Source organism: Zea mays, chromosome 4, assembly GCF_902167145.1.
Source record: "Zea mays cultivar B73 chromosome 4, Zm-B73-REFERENCE-NAM-5.0, whole genome shotgun sequence".
NCBI lineage: Eukaryota > Viridiplantae > Streptophyta > Magnoliopsida > Poales > Poaceae > Zea > Zea mays.
Window position 1 is genome coordinate 34,451,798 of NC_050099.1, and position 21,160 is coordinate 34,472,957.

A 21,160-nucleotide genomic window follows, 5' to 3' on the forward strand; every position below is an offset into this window, starting at 1 on the left:
ACACGCACTTTCCAAAAGCTGAGCAGCAGGATGAGCGTGACCAATCTTCAGCTTCAGCTCCTTCGCAAATCAAGAACCATCCATCCATTTTGTTCCGTTAGAGCGAGACACCGACGGATGCAGAAATGGTCGTCAGCCAGCAGCACCACCTTGCCCTCTGCATAAACTTAAACTATTCTCGCTCAAGGCTGCAATTCCGGGGATGCTGGAGGGCGTGCTCGCAAGATTTCTGGGGCCGGAGCGCGAGAAATCCACAAGAAAAGATAGTGGCCCAGATTTCTCGCGGCGCTCGCCGCGATCGCGACCCGCACAGGCCACAGCCTCTCTCCCCTCTGCTCCCGCGGCCCGCGCAGCGCACAGCATACAGCGCACCGAGCTGCGGCCACCGCAGCGAACAGCAAAGCACCTCCGACTCCAAGTCGCGAGAGCCTTCTCATTCGTCTTCCTCCTCTTCCACCCATCCTGCCTGCTCACTTCCGTTCCGTAGTCCAGCTAGATCCCCGGGCAACCGATCCACCGAGAAGCTTGTGGTTGTGGCGGCGGCGGAGAGGGAAGCGGGAGGTCGGAGGTAGGCGCGGATGCCACTGTTGTGCCGGCGCCGGCGGGGCCGGTGATGCCCGCTTGAGCTGGGTGGGAATCGGGCCTCGTTTTGCGCTGCCTCGTGGCGTTCCCTGTGATTACTGAGCCTCCTGACGCTCGAATGGGTGCGCGGGTTGGTGCAGGCCACCGTGCGTCGGAGGTGGACGAGGGAGCGAGGCGGCGCCAGACCGAGGTTGCGTCGGGCTCGATTTCTACTGGGCTGCTGTCTGCTGAGGTACTGCTGCTTCCCTAGCTAGAATTCACGGACCTCTGTGGCTCTGTTTTAGTCGACGCGACATGCCCGGATTACTACTTTTTTTTGCCTGCCAGAAAATTACTTTTCAGAATGTTCTCTGGTGTGCTTTTGTTATTCCAATCAGATGGCCATTCGCCTGTTTTCATTTTGTTCATCCTGGGCTACGTGTTTTCGATGCTTAATTTAGCAGTGGAATGGGTCATAATCTCTGGTCTGGTGTACAAGCTGAGAACCTGACGAGTCGTAACGCACAGTAGTTGTAAATGAGTTGTGCCGCTGCTCGCTGTGTTTCTTTTGCAGAGGACGGCGGTTGTGATTTGTTCGTCGTGGTATGTGATGGGTAACTTTACGGGGTTGAGTGTTTTCTTGGTGAGGTTATGGTTTTAGCGTTGTGCTTTAGGACGCCGAGTGGATATTTGCGTTACTATTCCTGCTGCTGAGCTATGTTGCTTTAGTTTCTGGACATGAACCTATATGTTTCTTGCAGACGTGAGTCTCTGATATTGGTTCCTGGAGGCTTATTGCTTCCCTTTGATTGGAAGAACTGGATCCTGTGAACTCTTAACTCGGCAAATTATTTGCAAAAACTTTCCTACTGGTATATGCTAGTGTTTTGAGGTCTGATTGCCTGATTTGATTAGCATGACTAGGACAATGAATAGTTTGCTTGCGAATTTTTGCAATTCATGTTTCCTTTGTCAGATTGAGCTGGATTATTTTCTGGCACGTAATCAGTCCCATATGTGCTTTCATCTCACTCTAGTCAATTTGAAATGCTTTTTATTGCGTTACTTGCAAAGTTTCCTAATAGATTTTAGTGTCATTAGGTGCAAAATAAAGAGTGATTTCCTGCTGTTCCTTTAGTGTCATTATTAGGGGCAACATGGAGAGTGATTCCTTCTACTCTTTAGAGTCATTAGGGGCAAAATGAAGAGTGGTTTTCTAGGCTCTTTTAGCCACATTAGATATCACTAGTTAGGTGTTAGTGTATTGTTACAGTTTCTATATATCACATAATCAGACCTTGTTTAAATGGGATAATTGTATAAACATGTTCCAAACCATTACACTGATTTGTGCTCTATTTGAACTGGTCGTTGTGCCTGATCTCAACACGTCTACCATGTAACCTGCATAATGCATTTCATATGTTGAGTGAGAAATCATAATTCCATTCCCCGCCCGGTCTCCTGTGAATTGGCTCGCGCGGCACCAAACCCTAGCCACCGCCACCGCTTCCTCCCCTCCCTGCCTTGTCACCAGCAGAGTAAGCAGCCGAAAGGAGACATGTACAAACGGCCTGTCCGGCCTGGCCCGGGCCCGGTGAAGCCCGACCCGCCAGGCACGATTAGAAAATTGGGTCAGACCTTCCAGGCTCTTGGGCTCAGATCTCTGCACGGGCCTGGCCCGTTGTAGGCCTAAATAGGCCAGGTCGGCCCGATAAGTACAAAAAAGCGGAACGATTAGTGGGCTAAGTGGGCTAGTAAGCACGAATAAGTACAAAAAAACCGGGCCTAGCGGGCTAGACATGTAGCGGACCGGACTGGGCCAGCCCAACGTGCTCATTTCTCTGTGACGGGCCACAAAACCGAGTGGGCTTTCGGGCTTCTTGTACATCTATAGCCGAAAGTCCCGAGCGGCTTGCGAGGATGTTGGCGGCGGGTCCTCGCGTGGCCCGACACGGTTTAGCCTGGCTATTGGAGTGAATATTCAATGGTTTAGGGCTAACCCAACAGGTTAGCTATATAGTGTTTACATGGGCCACATGGGCCAAGCCTTAACAGGCCTAACACTCTAACACCCCCCCGCAGTCTGGACGTCCGGCGCAGCGGAGTACACAGATTGGACTCAAAAAGAAGTACATCACACAATAGGATCCCCCCACAGACTCAACTAGCCACTACTGATGTTGAGGCTGGAGCGAAACTCGGCGAAGGTCGAGGACGGAAGACCCTTGGTGAAGATGTCGGCAAACTGGGAGGTGGTCGGGACGTGGAGGACCCGAACAGTACCGGCGGCGACATAATCACGGACGAAGTGTAGATCGATCTCGACATGCTTGGTCCGCTGGTGCTGCACTGGGTTGGTGGAGAGGTAGACCGCGCTGACGTTGTCGCAGTAGACCACCGAGCTCCTGGAGAGGGGACTGTGAAGCTCGGTAAGGAGCTGCCGGAGCCAGGCAGCCTCCGCCACGCCGTTGGCCACGGCACGGTACTCCGCCTCTGCACTGGAGCGGGAAACGACCGGCTGGCGCTTCGACGACCAGGACACAAGGTTGCCGCCTAAGAAGACAGCGTAGCCGGAGGTGGAGCGCCGAGTGTCTGGGCACCCGGCCCAGTCAGCATCAGTGTAGACGACCAGCTCGGAGGAGGTAGACTGGTGAAGAAGCAGTCCGTAGTCGACGGTGCCCCGGAGGTAACGGAGGAGGCGCTTGAGCGCCGCAAGGTGGGGCTCCCGAGGGTCGTGCATATGGAGGCAGACCTGCTGCACGGCGTAGGAGATGTCCGGCCTGGTGAAGGTGAGGTACTGAAGGGCACCGGCAAGACTCCTGTAGCCGGTGGGGTCCGCGACTGGGTCACCCGTGGCCGCAGAGAGCTTGGCCTGCGTGTCGACAGGGGTGGAGCAGGGCTTGCAGTCACTCATCTGGGCCCGCTCCAGAATGTCAAGTGTATACTGTCGCTGGTGAAGGAGGAGTCCTGAGGGGCGAGGCTCAGCAGTGACCCCCAGGAAATGGTGAAGCACGCCCAGATCTTTGACCGGAAACTCCCGCTGAAGCGCGTCGACGAAGCGGCGAAGAAGAGACGGACTGGAGGCGGTGAGGACAATGTCATCCACGTAGAGTAGCAAGTAGGCAGTCTCTGCGCCATGATGGTGGACGAACAAAGACGTGTCGGACTTGGCCTCCACGAAGCCCAGTGTCACCAGGAAGGTAGCCAGTCTGGAATGCCACGCCCGGGGGGCCTGCTTGAGGCCATAGAGGGACCTGTTGAGCCGGCAGACCATGTCAGGGCGAGAGGAGTCCACGAACCCCGCAGGCTGACAGCAGTAGACGGTCTCGGTGAGGGCGCCGTGCAGGAAGGCGTTCTTGACGTCGAGCTGGTGAACTGGCCAGGAGCGAGCGAGGGCCAGCGAGAGCACCGTGCGGACGGTGGCCGGCTTCACAACCGGGCTGAAGGTCTCATCGTAGTCGACTCCGGGGCGCTGAGTGAAGCCCCGAAGAACCCAGCGAGCCTTGTACCGGTCCAGGGTACCATCGGCCCGTCGCTTGTGTGTCCAGATCCACTTGCCGGTGACGACGTTGGTGCCGGGCGGACGGGGCACCAGATCCCACGTCTGGTTGGCGACGAGCGCCGCGTACTCCTCCTCCATCGCCTGACGCTAGTGGGGGTCCAGCAGGGCGGTGCGGACGGAGGAGGGTACCGGAGAAACCTGCGAGTCGGCGGTCGTGGCCGCCAAGACACGGGGCGGCAGGGTACCGGCCGCGTGCCGCGTCACCATCGGGTGGACATGCCGCGGGTCGCGATGAAGGAGCGGTGGATGGTACACCGGCGTCTCGACACGGGCCGCGGGTGGCCGCGGCGGAGGTGTAGGTGTCCCTGGCGGGGACTGGGCCACCGGCGGTGACAGCGGCAGGGGCGGCGACGGTGGAGGGGCGAACCCCGGCGGCGGCAGCCGGCGCTGGTAGACCCGCACCGGCTGGGCGAAGCGGGACGGAGGGGTCGTAACCGACGGCCCCGGAGGCGGTGCAGTCCCACCACCCTCGCTCGGCCCGGGGGCGATCGGAGACGGGGCGCCGCGGAGACGCGACACCACCGAACCCGAGCAAGGTACCGGGCCGGGAGTAGGACCGACAGGTGGTGAGCGAGTACCTGCAGAGAGAGGAAGGAGAGGTGGCTCGACCACCGTGTCAGTCTGAAAGAGAGTGAAGAGGTCAAGGTCAGGGTCGGAGGAGGGTGGTGTGGTGGTGGAGGAGTAGGGAAATACGGACTCATCAAACACCACATGGCGAGAGATGAGGACCCGGCGAGAGCAGAGGTCAAAGCAGCAGTAGCCTTTGTGGTCCGGGGAGTACCCGAGAAACACACAGAGGGTGGAACGGGGTGCTAGTTTGTGAGGAGCAGTGGCAGCGGTGTTCGGGTAGCAAGCACACCCGAAGACACGGAGGTGGTCATAGCGCGGAGGGGTACCGAAGAGTGCCTGGTGAGGAGTGGGGGCCGGGCACGCAGTGGAAGGGAGACGGTTGAGTAGGTAGGTAGAGGTGTGGAGGGCCTCGACCCAGAAACAAGCCGGAAGGTGCGCCTGGAGAAGAAGAGTGCGGATGGTGTCGTTGGTCGTGCGAATCATGCGCTCAGCCTTGCCGTTCTGGGAGGAGGTATACGGGCAAGACATCCGCAATTGCATCCCGTGGGAGAGAAAGAAGTCGCGGGAGGTGGAGTTATCGAACTCCCGACCATTGTCACACTGAACGGCCTTAATGGTGAGGCCGAACTGAGTGGACACCCAGGCGAAGAAGTGGCGGAGGGCGGGGAAAGTCTCAGACTTGGCACGCAAAGGAAAAGTCCACACATAATGAGAAAAGTCATCAAGCACCACAAGATAGTATTTGTAGCCTGACATACTGGTAATAGGTGAAGTCCACAAATCGCAGTGTACAAGATCAAATGCATGAGTAGCATGAGAGGAAGAAGAAGAAAAAGGAAGACGAACATGACGGCCTAACTGGCACGCATGACAAAGATGCTCATCATGGGATCTAGTACATGGGATAGTGACACTACGAGTAAGCTGCATCAAGGCGTCGCGTCCGGGGTGACCAAGGCGACGATGCCAGGTGGTAGAAGACGTGGCGGCAGCAAAAACAGCAGCTGTGTCAGGTGACGAAGACGAAGAAGATGTGGTGTACGGAAGCCGAAGGGTGTAGAGGGGGCCGGTGCTGTCACATCTGAGGAGGGGGCGTCGAGTTGCCGAGTCCTTCACAGTAAGACCAAAAGAGTCAAACTCGACAGAACAAGAATTATCAGCAGTAAATCGACGAATAGAAAGAAGATTGTGGACCAAAGAAGGAGCGACAAGAACATCGGGAACGCGAAAAGAGCCGGGAGGGCCGGCGGCACCCACAGATGTGACAGGAAGACACGAGCCATTCGCCACCATGATGGACGAGGGGAGAGAGGAAGAAGGAGGGCGAACAGAGGTGAGTATACCAGGGTCGGGGGTGGTGTGGTAGGTAGCACCGGTGTCCGCGATCCACTCGGGACCCATCGGCGGAGTCAGAGTAGGAGTCTGGAAGGCAGCCAGGGCGGCCGCGTCCCAACCAACCAGCCCGGACGGTGGAGAAGCCGGAGGCGTGGGCCACGACGAAACGGCAGGTGTCGAGGTCCAGGGCGACGGAGAGGCGAACCCAACAGGTTAGCTCCATCAACCCCTTGTATAGTGTGACAACGTCAGCGTTGTATACATCTCCATCAACCCCATCCAACACCAACGCACGAAGCACGTTGAGATCGATCTCCACTTCGTCCGTGAGCGTGTGGCTGTCGGCGACATTCGTGTTCATCATGTTCCGACGCACTCACAATTTGTCGACATCTTCACCAAGGGTCTTCCCTCCTCGCTATTCTCGGATTTCCAGTCCAGTTTCAACATCTGTCGTAGTTAGAGTTTCGACCGTGAGGGGTGTTAGACTCTTGTTTATATGTGTGTTACGGGCCTAGAGCCTAATCCATTAGGGGTAACTTTTCTGATGCTATTTATGCAACCCATGAATTTAGGGTTTCTAATTCTGCAACACTACAACTACACTAATAGGCAACTCAAGGAAAACAACCACGTAGTCAAACTTAGTACATTAGTTTAGCATGACTATTTATAAGTCAAATAAAATAGGAAAAAGGCTATTTTATGACCACCAACTATTCGTTGTATCTGTTTAACTCCCCACAATAACAACAAGAAATAAAGAGAATTGAGAGAAAAAAGTTGGTTGTTCCTTTGAGGGATTGGGGGTGATTTTTCGCAATTGAGAAAAAATAGGGAAAGGGAATTGGAAAGGAAATCTAGAGTTTTTTTGCATCTAGAGTTCTAGACCCCATTATCATTGGTTAAAGGGAAACATGTCACTTATTCTCAATCTAGTGGAGATGTTCTTAGGGAGCACCTGGGTGAGTGGCGTCTCAACTCCCAACTTAAGGCTCTACCAAGTACCAACGGAGCAAGTTCTTAGGGAGCACCTGGGTGAGTGGCGTCTCAACTCTCAACTTAAGGCTCTACCAAGTACCAACAGAGCAAGTTCTTAGAGAGCACCTGGGTGACAAAAAACCAAGAATGGTTCAATGCAAAAGAAATGTAAAATCGATGTAGGCGAATTGCTCCCTCTGGCCCAATAAAGTGTCGTTTTGACATCATCATTGTAAAACACAACTCTAACCATTGTTTCCTATCATAATAGATTCATATACATAGAAAAATTATATCGTCTATGAAGCTTAGTTTGAGATAAATTGGAACATCATTTTGCAAGTTCAGTCTCAACAGTGAAAGGCAATAATAATCAAAGTTTAGTTGTGCCCATCCCAAAACGATACTACATAGCTAAAGGGTTTACCATGCGTTTGGGATCTTACGTGGATCACAAATTCATGTTGCAAATTAATAGTTCAAGAACCTACTACCTACATGACACATATGCTGCTATGGCATTCATTTTGAGATAAATGGACACATCATTTTGTATGTTCAAACTCAACACTAAAAGGTATCTATTATCAAAGTTTATAGGTTTGGTTGCACCCATTCCAAAATGACATTCTGTAGCGACTAGTGGGTGTAAACACAGTAGCCATCTTCATAGATCAATCCATTAACGTCTCCAAAATCAAATCTTAGAGAAATAAAAGTACCTTCTAGAACGACCTCAATGGAATTACTGAAACGACTAGATCAAATAGTTTCTCCCAACAAATAAATGTGAGAATAATGTTTCACTTTTCCTTTTCTTACCACTATGAGTGTCTACTAATTTGATTACTAATCTCTGATGCTATAATGCAGGAGTTTCTACGTGCATCACCCCTCCCATGCACCTCTCCCTGATCCCTCGCGGGCCAATGGTAAACCATGCTTGTTGGCTCTAAACACACATTCACACTCATCTAGCCAACAAAACGCACATGTTTTTGGTATTTTATACTCTATACTCAAGCAGAATATACGTATTTTTTATGAAAAATAGCAACAATAAAATTGGGTCATGTCAAGCCATGCCCGCCATGCCACACCTAAGACCCAGGCATGGCACGATGATCAAGCTTGACGACACGGTCCCGGTGGACAATGGGTAAGACCGGCCTAGCACGGACCCGATCGATGATGGGCCAGTGTTAGAGTGTTAGGCCTGTTAAGGCTTGGCCCATGTGGCCCATGTAAACACTATATAGCTAACCTGTTGGGTTAGCCCTAAACCATTGAATATTCACTCCAATATGGTATCAGAGCCCATGTAAACACTATATAGCTAACCTGTTGGGTTAGCCCTAAACCATTGAATATTCACTACTTTGATTTTGGAGACGTTAATGGATTGATCTATGAAGATGGCTACTGTGTTTACACCCACTAGTCGCTACAGAATGTCATTTTGGAATGGGTGCAACCAAACCTATAAACTTTGATAATAGATACCTTTTAGTGTTGAGTTTGAACATACAAAATGATGTGTCCATTTATCTCAAAATGAATGCCATAGCAGCATATGTGTCATGTAGGTAGTAGGTTCTTGAACTATTAATTTGCAACATGAATTTGTGATCCACGTAAGATCCCAAACGCATGGTAAACCCTTTAGCTATGTAGTATCGTTTTGGGATGGGCACAACTAAACTTTGATTATTATTGCCTTTCACTGTTGAGACTGAACTTGCAAAATGATGTTCCAATTTATCTCAAACTAAGCTTCATAGACGATATAATTTTTCTATGTATATGAATCTATTATGATAGGAAACAATGGTTAGAGTTGTGTTTTACAATGATGATGTCAAAACGACACTTTATTGGGCCAGAGGGAGCAATTCGCCTACATCGATTTTACATTTCTTTTGCATTGAACCATTCTTGGTTTTTTGTCACCCAGGTGCTCTCTAAGAACTTGCTCTGTTGGTACTTGGTAGAGCCTTAAGTTGAGAGTTGAGACGCCACTCACCCAGGTGCTCCCTAAGAACTTGCTCCGTTGGTACTTGGTAGAGCCTTAAGTTGGGAGTTGAGACGCCACTCACCCAGGTGCTCCCTAAGAACATCTCCACTAGATTGAGAATAAGTGACATGTTTCCCTTTAACCAATGATAATGGGGTCTAGAACTCTAGATGCAAAAAAACTCTAGATTTCCTTTCCAATTCCCTTTCCCTATTTTTTCTCAATTGCGAAAAATCACCCCCAATCCCTCAAAGGAACAACCAACTTTTTTCTCTCAATTCTCTTTATTTCTTGTTGTTATTGTGGGGAGTTAAACAGATACAACGAATAGTTGGTGGTCATAAAATAGCCTTTTTCCTATTTTATTTGACTTATAAATAGTCATGCTAAACTAATGTACTAAGTTTGACTACGTGGTTGTTTTCCTTGAGTTGCCTATTAGTGTAGTTGTAGTGTTGCAGAATTAGAAACCCTAAATTCATGGGTTGCATAAATAGCATCAGAAAAGTTACCCCTAATGGATTAGGCTCTAGGCCCGTAACACACATATAAACAAGAGTCTAACACCCCTCACGGTCGAAACTCTAACTACGACAGATGTTGAAACTGGACTGGAAATCCGAGAATAGCGAGGAGGGAAGACCCTTGGTGAAGATGTCGACAAATTGTGAGTGCGTCGGAACATGATGAACACGAATGTCGCCGACAGCCACACGCTCACGGACGAAGTGGAGATCGATCTCAACGTGCTTCGTGCGTTGGTGTTGGATGGGGTTGATGGAGATGTATACAACGCTGACGTTGTCACACTATACAAGGGGTTGATGGAGAGGTATACAACGCTTACCATGCTTAACAGTCCACTCTTCGATAAGGACTCATCTAAGCGAAGTACTGGAACTTCTTAGTTCATTTAAACTCAGTTGTATTGTTTTTCATTTTTTAATGTTTCGAGAGTGCAGCTATTATTTTATATGCCAATAAGTACACAACTATTTTAAATATAGTGCCTTTTTATCATGAACTGTGATCAAGGGTTGAGATTTGATTGGGAGTAGGCACTTATTATACCCTTTCTTTTTGTTCTGGCAGTTTACGGAAGTGTTTGGCCCTAGAAGGTGCGCTTGATCTCTTCTTCTGATAGCGCTTTACATCTTGTGCATGCTTTTGATTGGTTTTATGAATCTAATCCATTTGTTTTCTTGGAATGGTTGCATAATTTGAAAACTTGCGAGTTTTAATATGATTCTAGAGTTGAAGATAAGGAGTGGAGCTAGGTTTAAACTCTGGTGACTTGGTTGTTGCGTGCAACGAATCAACTATGCTGAGTTTTTCTGTAGGTAAGTGAAATGTTGGTGATCCTAGGATTTTCATTTGAAGTAACTCCTGTAATTATGTTAATATACTCTACTTAATTGTGTCATGGACCTTCGGTCCATGGGGATAGCTGTCTTCTCCGGCGAGGTTATACCCCTCTGCCGCAGGCTTGGTTCTAGGGTAGCAGCCCTAGGCGCTTGAGAGGGTCATTGCAAGGGAGAGAGATTGGTTTGATAATGATCTTTGCTTGATTTATTCCCTGTTGCCATGTGGCTTATAAATAGCCCTATGGCTAACCAACTTCTCCTACAAACTCTCAACTAACTCCTACTTTCTTGGACTTATCTGCTGCTAACCAACTCTCCACAATTCTCTCATCTCAATCTTATTCTCTAGCCTTATCCTAGCTCATCTCAATCTTGTTCTCTAGCCTTATCCCAGCCTGGCTGTTGCCTCTCGCTCCCTATGATGCCCATGACATCTCCCCCTCCCTTGAGGACCAGCTCGTCCTCGAGCTGCCATAGACTTACCTGACACGACTTAAGGTTAAGCCTTTTACATCTCGGCTTACCTTTATTATTTAAGACGAAAATACAAAATAATTGTGGAACTAAAATATAAATTTGAACTGTAGCTATGTCCTCCTGTCCTCCTGGATCCCAAGGAAAGAGCTGAACTGCGGACTTCACGTTGGATGAAAGGTGAAGGAGGAACCGGCCCGTTCTTATGTTGGGTCTGTCCAGCACCAAGGCAGTTGCCCGAATGAAGGAGACGACCCTCTTTGGCCGTGCAGGGGGATTGCATACCCAGATCTTGACTTCTGCAGGGGATTCAAAAAGTATAGACGAGACCTGGTGGTTGGGCGCGCAGGCTGCGAGTTGGTGCAGCGATGAGCTGATCAGCAAGTGCAGCTTCCGCACCGCCCGCCTAACAAGGAAGCCGCGCACTGCGGCTTGCAGGCGCACCACGGCCTGCTCATGTGATGACGGCCATGGGGTGGCCCTGGAGGCCACAGCAAGGTGCTTCTCCCCACGAAGGGACTGTACCTGGCGGCGTGCCAGGAACCCTCGCGCTGCCGCCTGAAGCCGCACCGCTGCTTGGAGTTCCTTCTCTGTCTTCTCCTTGTAGCGGTGGAACATCACAACGAATTGATCCCACTTCTCTTCGAGCCGAGTGAATGCATCTAGAGTTGGAGAGGGCGGGTGGGAGGGCGTTGCGGCGGCAAATGGCGCGGCGGCTGGTGGTGGTGAGGGATGGGCGGCTGGTGGTGGTGAGGATAACCTGGAGCTGATACCAGGTGTCATGGACCTTCGGTCCATGGGATAGCTGTCTTCTCCGGCGAGGTTATACCCCTCTGCCGCAGGCTTGGTTCTAGGGTAGCAGCCCTAGGCGCTTGAGAGGGTCATTGCAAGGGAGAGATTGGTTTGATAATGATCTTGCTTGATTTATTCCCTGCTGCCATGCGGCTTATAAATAGCCCTATGACTAACCAACTTCTCCTACAAACTCTCAACTAACTCCTACTTTCTTGGACTTATCTGATGCTAACCAACTCTCCATAATTCTCTCATTTCAATCTTATTCTCTAACCTTATCCCAGCTCATCTCAATCTTATTCTCTAGCCTTATCCCAGCCTGGCTGTTGCCTCTCGCTCCCTATTATGCCCATGACATCGTGTCATGGACCTTCGGTCCATGGGATAGCTGTCTTCTCCGGCGAGGTTATACCCCTCTGCCGCAGGCTTGGTTCTAGGGTAGCAGCCCTAGGCGCTTGAGAGGGTCATTGCAAGGGAGAGATTGGTTTGATAATGATCTTGCTTGATTTATTCCCTGCTGCCATGCGGCTTATAAATAGCCCTATGACTAACCAACTTCTCCTACAAACTCTCAACTAACTCCTACTTTCTTGGACTTATCTGATGCTAACCAACTCTCCACAATTCTCTCATTTCAATCTTATTCTCTAACCTTATCCCAGCTCATCTCAATCTTATTCTCTAGCCTTATCCCAGCCTGGCTGTTGCCTCTCGCTCCCTATTATGCCCATGACATCTCCCCCTCCCTTGAGGACCAGCTCGTCCTCGAGCTGCCATAGACTTACCTGACACGACTTAAGGTTAAGCCTTTTACATCTCGGCTTACCTTTATTATTTAAGACGAAAATACAAAATAATTATGGAACTAAAATATAAATTTGAACTGCAGTATGTCCTCCTGTCCTCCTGGATCCCAAGGAAAGAGCTGAACTGCGGACTTCACGTTGGATGAAAGGTGAAGGAGGAACCAGCCCGTTCTTATGTTGGGTCTGTCCAGCACCAAGGCAGTTGCTCGAATGAAGGAGACGACCCTCTTTGGCCGTGCAGGGGGGCTGCATACCCAGATCTTGACTTCTGCAGGGGGTTCAAAAAGTATAGACGAGACCTGTTGGTTGGGCGCGCAGGCTGCGAGTTGGTGCAGCGATGAGCTGATCAGCAAGTGCAGCTTCCGCACCGCCCGCCTAACAAGGAAGCCGCGCACTGCAGCTTGCAGGCGCACCACGACCTGCTCATGTGATGACGGCCATGGGGTGGCCCTGGAGGCCACAGCAAGGTGCTTCTCCCCACGAAGGGACTGTACCTGGCGGCGTGCCAGGAACCCTCGCGCTGCCGCTTGAAGCCGCACCGCTGCTTGGAGTTCCTTCTCTGTCTTCTCCTTGTAGCGGTGGAACATCACAACGAATTGATCCCACTTCTCTTCGAGTCGAGTGAATGCATCTGGAGTTGGAGAGGGCGGGTGGGAGGGCGTTGCGGCGGCAGATGGCGCGGCGACTGGTGGTGGTGAGGGATGGGCGGCTGGTGGTGGTGAGGATAACCTGGAGCTGATACCAGGTGTCATGGACCTTCGGTCCATGGGGATAGCTGTCTTCTCCGGCGAGGTTATACCCCTCTGCCGCAGGCTTGGTTCTAGGGTAGCAGCCCTAGGCGCTTGAGAGGGTCATTGCAAGGGAGAGAGATTGGTTTGATAATGATCTTTGCTTGATTTATTCTCTGTTGCCATGTGGCTTATAAATAGCCCTATGGCTAACCAACTTCTCCTACAAACTTTCAACTAACTCCTACTTTCTTGGACTTATCTGCTGCTAACCAACTCTCCACAATTCTCTCATTTCAATCTTATTCTCTAACCTTATCCCAGCTCATCTCAATCTTATTCTCTAGCCTTATCCCAGCCTGGCTGTTGCCTCTCGCTCCCTATTATGCCCATGACAATTGACAGTGCCTGATTTTATGTACATGATAGTTTCTACTTGCGAGTGAATATATCTATATACATATACACAAAAGGAACTCTGAATTTCATGTATAGAATTTTGAGGGCTCCAACAGTTGACTTTTGTGTCCATCAGATTTATGCTTTAGTGATGGTGCATAGAGGTCAGAAAAATCCATATATTTTAAGGTTTTCTAAAACCTGATCTTTTCATTTACGATCAATTTATATTGGAATTAAGTTACTTTAAACTAGAGTTGCATTCAGTTTTTTTGGGTACAAAGTATGACCTATAGATCTTAAATTTTGTGGCTGGAAAATAGGGCGTTAGGAGCCCTATAACATCCATGTGTTGTATAGACACTCCAAAAATAATGCAGTTATGTAGAAATTTACATTTCAATGGAAGCACATGAATATTGAAATGATTTTGCTCTATCTTAATGTTTTTATGCAGAGTAACAGAAATTGGATCAATTCAAGTAGGTGAGTGTAATTGATCCTTTTGAAGATTCTGATCCCAGATTAATTCACGACTAGAGTTGTGAACTCTATAGGTTTTCTTGTGTAAATTTAACACTAATTTGGCTGCTCTTTGGGTCTGGGGGCACAAATTTGAAATATTGGGAGTGCTGGTGTGATATAGAGGTCTAGGAGGAGATATGAGGTACTACTTGCGTCAGGTCCAGCGTTTGGTTGGAGATATGGAAGGAGGAGCTCTCTTGTTTATAGACGACCTCAACTCCAAGTGACAAAGCGAACAGCTGTTGAACGTTTCCCTTCTATTTCTGTTTCTTTTTGCCGGATTTGGAGATGGAGGTGAATTCCTCTGGCGAGGAAACTGTGGTAAAGGTGAGTTGTTATATAATGTGCTTGTTGATTCTGGTAAAGAAGGAACATTTTATCATTGTTCTTTGTAGGTAAGAAAGCCGTACACAATAACGAAGCAGCGGGAGCGGTGGACAGAGGCTGAACACAAACGGTTCCTTGAAGCCTTGAAACTTTATGGCAGAGCATGGCAGCGCATAGAAGGTAAAATCTCTACCGTTTGTTTCGTTGGAATTGAATTCCATTCTTATAATCATAATTTAGACACAAACTAATTAAGTTAATATATTTGTATATTATCCTAAATCATATGAGAGAGATAGTTATACACTACACTTATGCTATAGAGAAGCAAGTAGAAGAGTATGTTATAAGTTATACATTAGAAAAATATCATGTAAAACTATAGAATCAATTTCCATCTCTTACCCTATGAATTTGATATGGACTTATATATAAACTTGGGAAACTTGTGGAATGTTACATTCTAAAAAATAGCCTACTCCATTAGTTAGATTCCAATTCTTAAAATGAAGGGAAACAAACGGAGCCTAAGCGATTATATCCAAGTAGTTTTATGCTATTGTTTTCTGACTTCATCAATCTGTAACCACTGAGGTTTATTCATGTCGATTTAGTTTGCTTTATACTGATTGCACTTTGTTTTGTTTGTTTGGCTTCTGAGTTGCTCCATAGAGCATGTTGGGACAAAGACAGCCGTGCAGATCAGAAGTCACGCTCAAAAGTTCTTCACTAAGGTTGTTTCTCTATCTGATTGGCTAGTGCCCTTGTTTGGTTCAGCGCTGTTACCCTAGCATTCTAGTTGCATTGTCTTCATATTTGCTGATAACGTGAATGACTTTTGTTCTAATTTCCTGATTTGTAGTGTCTTTACATTACTGCATTATAGATAAGGTACAGGGGAATGTCAAACTTGAAGCCAAAAAACCTTGGTTTAGCTGTGAATTCATGTCTTTGCTAAATGGAATTAAACTGTTATAGTTTCGGGGCTAATCCATGTGTAATTACTTGCATACCCTCAGTGTAATGGGCTTGGCCCAATTACTCAGTATATATATGCACTCATATATATATATATATATATATATATATATATATATATATATATATATATATATATATACACTCCCAACCTAGTTAGGGTTAGGGTTTCCCATTCCAACTTCCAGTTCCTCTCTCTTCTCCCTTCCCTCTCCCTCCCCACAGCCACCGGCGTCGCTGGCCCGTCGCTGGCCGTTCCTCTCCTCCTCCCTCACTGTCTCCCACGAGCTCCTGCGCCTTGCCCCGCCGGATCTGCGCCTGTGGTGCACGCGCGCCGTCGGTCGGCGCCGTCAGACCCAGCAGTCCGCGTGCTCCCTTCACTCCGGTCGCCGCCATCCCCGGTCGACATCTCCTGCGTGGCCTGCCGCCGGCCGGCCTCCCCTGTGTGGCCCGCCCCGGCCGCCCACCTCTCCGGCGGGTCCTTTCGGCGCACCCAGGACGCACCGACCAGGGGGGTTGCGTCCTCCTTGCGTGGCCTGCCGCCGGTCGGCCTTCCCTGCGTGGCTCGCCCTCGGTCGCCCTCCTCTCCGGTAGGTCCTTCCTGCGTGCCCAACACCTTGCGCGGGCTCTCCTCCGTCACCGCGCCGTCGTCCCTCCTGCCATGGGCTTGGTCACGCTGTTCGGCCACCATCCTCATCCTGCTGTTGACCCCCTCACCAGCATCCTTGCATCTCCCTCTCCACCTCTTGGCCCCTCGGTCCAGCAGCCCCTCCCTGTGTTGCCCTGCAACAACGGTGCAACCTCTACCTGTCGCGGCGGCGCGATCCCCGCCCTCTCGCTCGCTAGGGCCCTCGGCTCCACTTCCATGGTCGCGCCTCCGTTTCCCTCACATGTAGCCCCTGCGGCTCCCGCTTTACTGACCCCCTTTCCCTCTACTCTTCCACCGTACGCCGCCGCTCCCTGCACTTCCTACGGTATCCCACCACCCTTGGTGCCTCTAGCTCCGCTTAATTCCGCCGTAGTCGTTGTGTGTGTCCTCCTTCACGACGGCCACCTTGTCCGGGGTATTTTCGTGTCCTTCGATCAGGCCATGAACCATGTTCTCCATGACTGCATCAAGCTCCACCCCCAGGCCGACCGTCATGTACCCGGACCCATTGTCTTCCTCCGTGCCGCAATCGCCTCCCTGGCAATCGAGCCTCAGTTGTCCCCCTCCTCTCCTAGTGGCCCTGTCGGAGCACCTCCCGTGGCCCTTTACGCACGCCTCGTGGCCTCACCACCCTCTCCCTCTCCCACCGACTGAGTGGTCGACTCCGGAGCCTCCTTCCGCACCACTCCGACCACTAGCTCGTTATTCCACCCTCATCCACCACACACCCTCACCCTCCCTCTATCGTTGTGGGCAACGGTTCCACCCTCCCGGTCACCTCAGTAGGTGCATCGGTTCTTCTGGGACCATTCTATCTTAACGACGTCCTTGTTGCTTCCAGTCCGACTCGTCCCCTTCTCTCGGTTCGTCGCTTCACTAGTGACAATCATTGTCCTATGGAGTTCGATCCCTGGGGCTCACCATACACCACCTTTCAATGCGTGCTGTGCTCGGTCGCTGTGATAGCTCCGGCCCCTTCTACTCTCTTCACTTGCCCTCCACTTCCCCCGCCAGCGTACCCTCATCACATGCTCCTGCTACTACCACCACATCACATGCTCTTGCTACTACCACAACCTCCGTCGTTTGGCATCGTCGCCTCAGGCACCCTGGACCTGACGTGATGTCCTAGCTTTCCAGCCGCTCAAACATCTCCTATACTCGGGCTCCTCTGAGCGCCTCTGTCATGATTGTCAGCTCGGCCGTCACTCTCGTCTTCCTTTTTCCACTTCCACGTCCAGGGTTGTTCAGACATTTGATCTTTGTCCACTGTGATCTCTGAACTTCTCCTGTCCTCAGCCTCTCTAGTTACAAATACTATCTGGTCATTCTGGACGACTACTCCCATTTTCTTTGGACTTTCCCTATTCGGCTGAAGTCTGACACGTTCACCACCCTCACCCACTTCTTTGCTTGGGTCTCCACCCAGTTCTGTCGCCGGTTCGTGCCCTCCAGTCTGATAATGGCCGCGAGTTCGACAACAACGCCTCTCGATCCTTCTTCTAGTCTTCCTCACTCATGGCGTCCAGTTGCTTCTCTCGTGCCCCTACACCTCTCCCCAGAACGGTCGGGTCGAACACATCATTCGCACCACCACCAACATGATCCGCTGCCTTCTCTTCCAGGCGTCTCTCCCTGCCAGCTACTGGGCAGAGGCCCTGCACACCGCTACACATCTCCTCAACTGCCTCCCCTCGAAGGCGGTGAGCCACCCCACTCCCCACTTTGCCCTATATGGCACAACCCCCTCCTACAACCACCTTCACGCGTTCGGCTGTGCCTGCTATCCCAACACTTCCGCCACCGCTCCCCACAAGCTATTTCCTTGCTCCACTCGTTGCCTCTTCCTTTGCTACTCCCCTGACCACAAGGGGTATCACTATCTTGACCTCGCCTCCCACCGCATCATCTCTCGTCACGTCGTTTTTGATGAAGATGTGTTTCCCCTTGTTGGCTCCTCCCCACCCACTGATCTCGACTCTCTCCTTGAGTCCGATCCGGTTCCCCCTCCACACCAGGCGTCCTGCCTTGCGCCATTGCCCGCACCTCGTGCGGCCTCCACGCCTTCGCTCGCATCTATTCCCGCGCCACGCGCGGCCTCGTCGACCCCGCCTGCGCCACGCGTAGCCTTGTCGACCACGCCTGCGCCACACGCGGCCCCGTCGACCACACTTGCGCCATTCGTGACCCCGTCGACGACCGCGAGACGTTTTGTCGACCCCGCCTTCGTCTACCACCGCCGCGGGCGCGCTACTCCCTCAGCGCCCACTGACCTGGGCCCGTCGAAAAACGCGGGTCGCTTCGTCGACCCTGCCGTCGTCTATCACCGACACGAGCAGGCCATGCCCACGGCTCCCGACGTTCCGATTGCCTGCTCTAAGCCACCTGTGTACCACCCGGTCGCCATCCACCACGACCCGGGCACGTCCACCCAATGGTGACTCGGCGCGCCGCTGGCGTTCTCCGCCCGACTGATCCTGGCGGCTGACACGACTGCCACTCCTTCGGACGCCTCCTCGGTCTCCTCCTCCGTTCGCGCCGTCCTCGCCGACCCCCACTGGCGCCGCGCTATGGAGGAGTACGCGGCCCTGCTGGCCAACCACACTTGGGACCTGGTGCCGTGTCCCCCAGGCACTAACGTGGTCACCGACAAGTGGCTCTTTCGCCACAAGCTGACCTTGGACAGCTCCCTCGACTGTTACAAGGCCCGTTGGGTCCTTCGGTGCTTCACCCAACGCCCCGTAGTGGACTTCGACGAGACCTTCAACCCCATCGTCAAGTTCGCCAAATTTGCCACAGTTCGCGCTGTCCTCTCCCTCTCCCTCTCCCGGGATTGGGTGATCCATCAGCTCGACGTCAAGAATGCCTTCCTCCACGACACTCTGACAGAGACTGTCTATTGCAGCTAGCCCACCGGCTTCGTCGATGCCGCTCGTCCGGATCTGGTCTGTCGGCTGAACCATTCCCTATACGGCCTCAAGCAGGCTCCGCGGGCATGGTACGGTCGCTTGGCCTCCTACTTGACCTTCATCGGCTTCGTCGAGGCCAAGTCGGACACTTCCCTGTTCATCTACCAGCGCGGCGACGACACCGTCTACCTCCTGCTCTACGTCGACGACACTGTGCTCATGGCATCTACCGCCGACCTCCTACAACACGCGATCGTCGCGCTTCAGCGGGAATTCGTGATGAAGGACCTGGGCCCCTCCACCACTTCCTCGGCATCACCGCCGAGCGCCAGCCTCAGGGTCTCTTCCTCCTCCAGCGCCAGTACGCCATCGACATCCTGGAGTGGGTTGGCATGTTCGACTGCAAGCCCTGCTCGACGCCCGTTGACACTCAGGCGAAGCTCTTTGAGGATGACAGCCCCCGGTCACCGACACGACGTCTTACCGGAGCCTGACCAGCGCCCTCCAGTACCTGACCTTCTCCAGGCCCGACATTGCCTACGCCATGCCTGCATATGCACACTCCGCGGGAGCCCCATCTCAAGCAGATCCTACGTTACCTCCGCGGCTCCCTTGACTACGACCTTCTACTCCGACCCTCCCCGACGTCGGAGCTCGTGGTCTACATCGACACTGACTGGGCTGGCTGTCCCGACACGCGTCGATCCACTTCCGGTTATGCAGTGTTCTTGGGCACCAACCTCATTTCATGGGCCACCAAGCGGCAGCCCGTCGTCCCCCGCTCCAGCGCGGAGGCCGAGTACCGCGCTGTGGCCAACGGCGTGGCAGAGTCCTCTTGGCTCCGCCAGCTTCTCCACGAGCTCCACAGCCCCTCTCCACCAATCCAGTGCAGCATCAGCGCACGAAGCACGTGGAGATCGACCTGCACTTTGTCCGCGAGCGGGTCGCCGCCGGTGATGTTCGGGTTCTTAGGCTCTCAGCATCCCCACCACGCTGCAATTCTCCGTCATCTTCACCAAGGGGTTGTCGTCGAGTGTCTTCGCCGATTTTCGATCCAGTATCAACATCTGTGCAGGATAGAGTTGAGACTACGGAGGGGGGGGGTGTTTGAGTATTGTTAGGGTTTCGGGGCTAGTCCCTGTGTAGTTACTTGCATACCCTCAGTGTAATGGGATTGGCCCAATTACTCAGTATATATATATGCACTCCCAACCCAGTTAGGGCTAGTTTGGAAACTCAAACCCACTTCGGGATTGAAGGGGATTGGAGGGGAAATTAGTTTATTTCCACCTCAATCCCCTCCAATCCCGAAGGGGGTTTGAGGTTTCCAAAGTAGCCCTTAGGGTTAGGGTTTCCCATTCCAACTTGGTACCAGAGCTAGTTCCTCTCTTTTCTCCCTTCCCTCTCCCTCCCCACAGCCAGCGGCGTCGCTGGCCCGTCACCGGCCATTCCTCTCCTCCTCCCTCACCGGCTCCCACGAGCTCCTGCGCCTTGCCCCGCCGGATCCGCGCCTCCCTTTCCAACTTAAACTATTCCATTTATTGTAGAGAAACAGGGTTGAGGGCAATTGGCCACACCTCAATGAGAGGTTATATAGAGCTGGCTGGCCTGCTTTACAAGGCAGGGATAATTCTCCTGATTTATCCCTGATTTACATCTGCTATATCTAGCAACTAATCCCTGATTTACATCTGCTATCTATAGCAGCTAGGATTCCATCCCTGATTTACATCTGCTATCTATAGCAGCTAGGATATCCACAGATGGCATATTCTATTGCCTAACACCCGCCCGCAGTCGCAGCGGGAGGCTCCCGGACGCAAAGACTGGATCGAAATTCTCGAAAGAGTGCTGTCGGAAGCCCTTTAGTCATGATGTCGACGAACTGGTGAGAGCAGGGCACATGGAGAACCCGGATTTCACCAAGGGCCACCTTTTCGCGGACGAAGTGAATGTCGATCTCGATGTGCTTCGTTCGCTTGTGGTGGACGGGGTTGGCCGTCATGTAGACGGCGCTGACATTGTCGCAGAAGACAACTGTGGCAGAAGGCAGCTGGATGTGTAGCTCCTGGAGAGGTGGATCGTCGAGAGTCTAGGTAGCCTGCCCAGTCGGCGTCAGAGTAGGCAGTCAGCTTGGTGACAGACCTGGTGCCAATGTGAAGACCCGAGGAGAGAGTCCC

General features: G+C 51.7%; 1 protein-coding gene across 13 annotated transcripts in view; it reads left to right on the forward strand.

The window, feature by feature from the left end:
• Nucleotides 1–274: 274 nt before the first annotated feature.
• The window catches only part of LOC100281091 (LHY protein), a 33,524-nt gene continuing 12,638 nt past the window's right edge, over nt 275–21,160 (forward strand). Inside the window, exons 1-9 of one of the 13 annotated variants that reach the window (XM_008678959.4) lie at nt 288–630; nt 723–814; nt 7,886–7,944; nt 10,119–10,144; nt 10,279–10,366; nt 14,050–14,078; nt 14,239–14,444; nt 14,513–14,624; nt 15,117–15,178. In XM_008678959.4, coding sequence (XP_008677181.1) covers nt 14,406–14,444; nt 14,513–14,624; nt 15,117–15,178 — 213 coding nt within the window. In that variant the 5' untranslated portion in view covers nt 288–630; nt 723–814; nt 7,886–7,944; ... (2 more) ...; nt 14,050–14,078; nt 14,239–14,405. Of the gene's footprint in view, nt 631–722; nt 815–7,885; nt 7,945–10,118; nt 10,145–10,278; nt 10,367–14,049; nt 14,445–14,512; nt 14,625–15,105; nt 15,179–21,160 lie in introns of all 13 variants that reach the window. The other 12 variants (XM_008678958.3, XM_008678962.4, NM_001370710.1 and 9 more) reach the window with 12 other exon arrangements.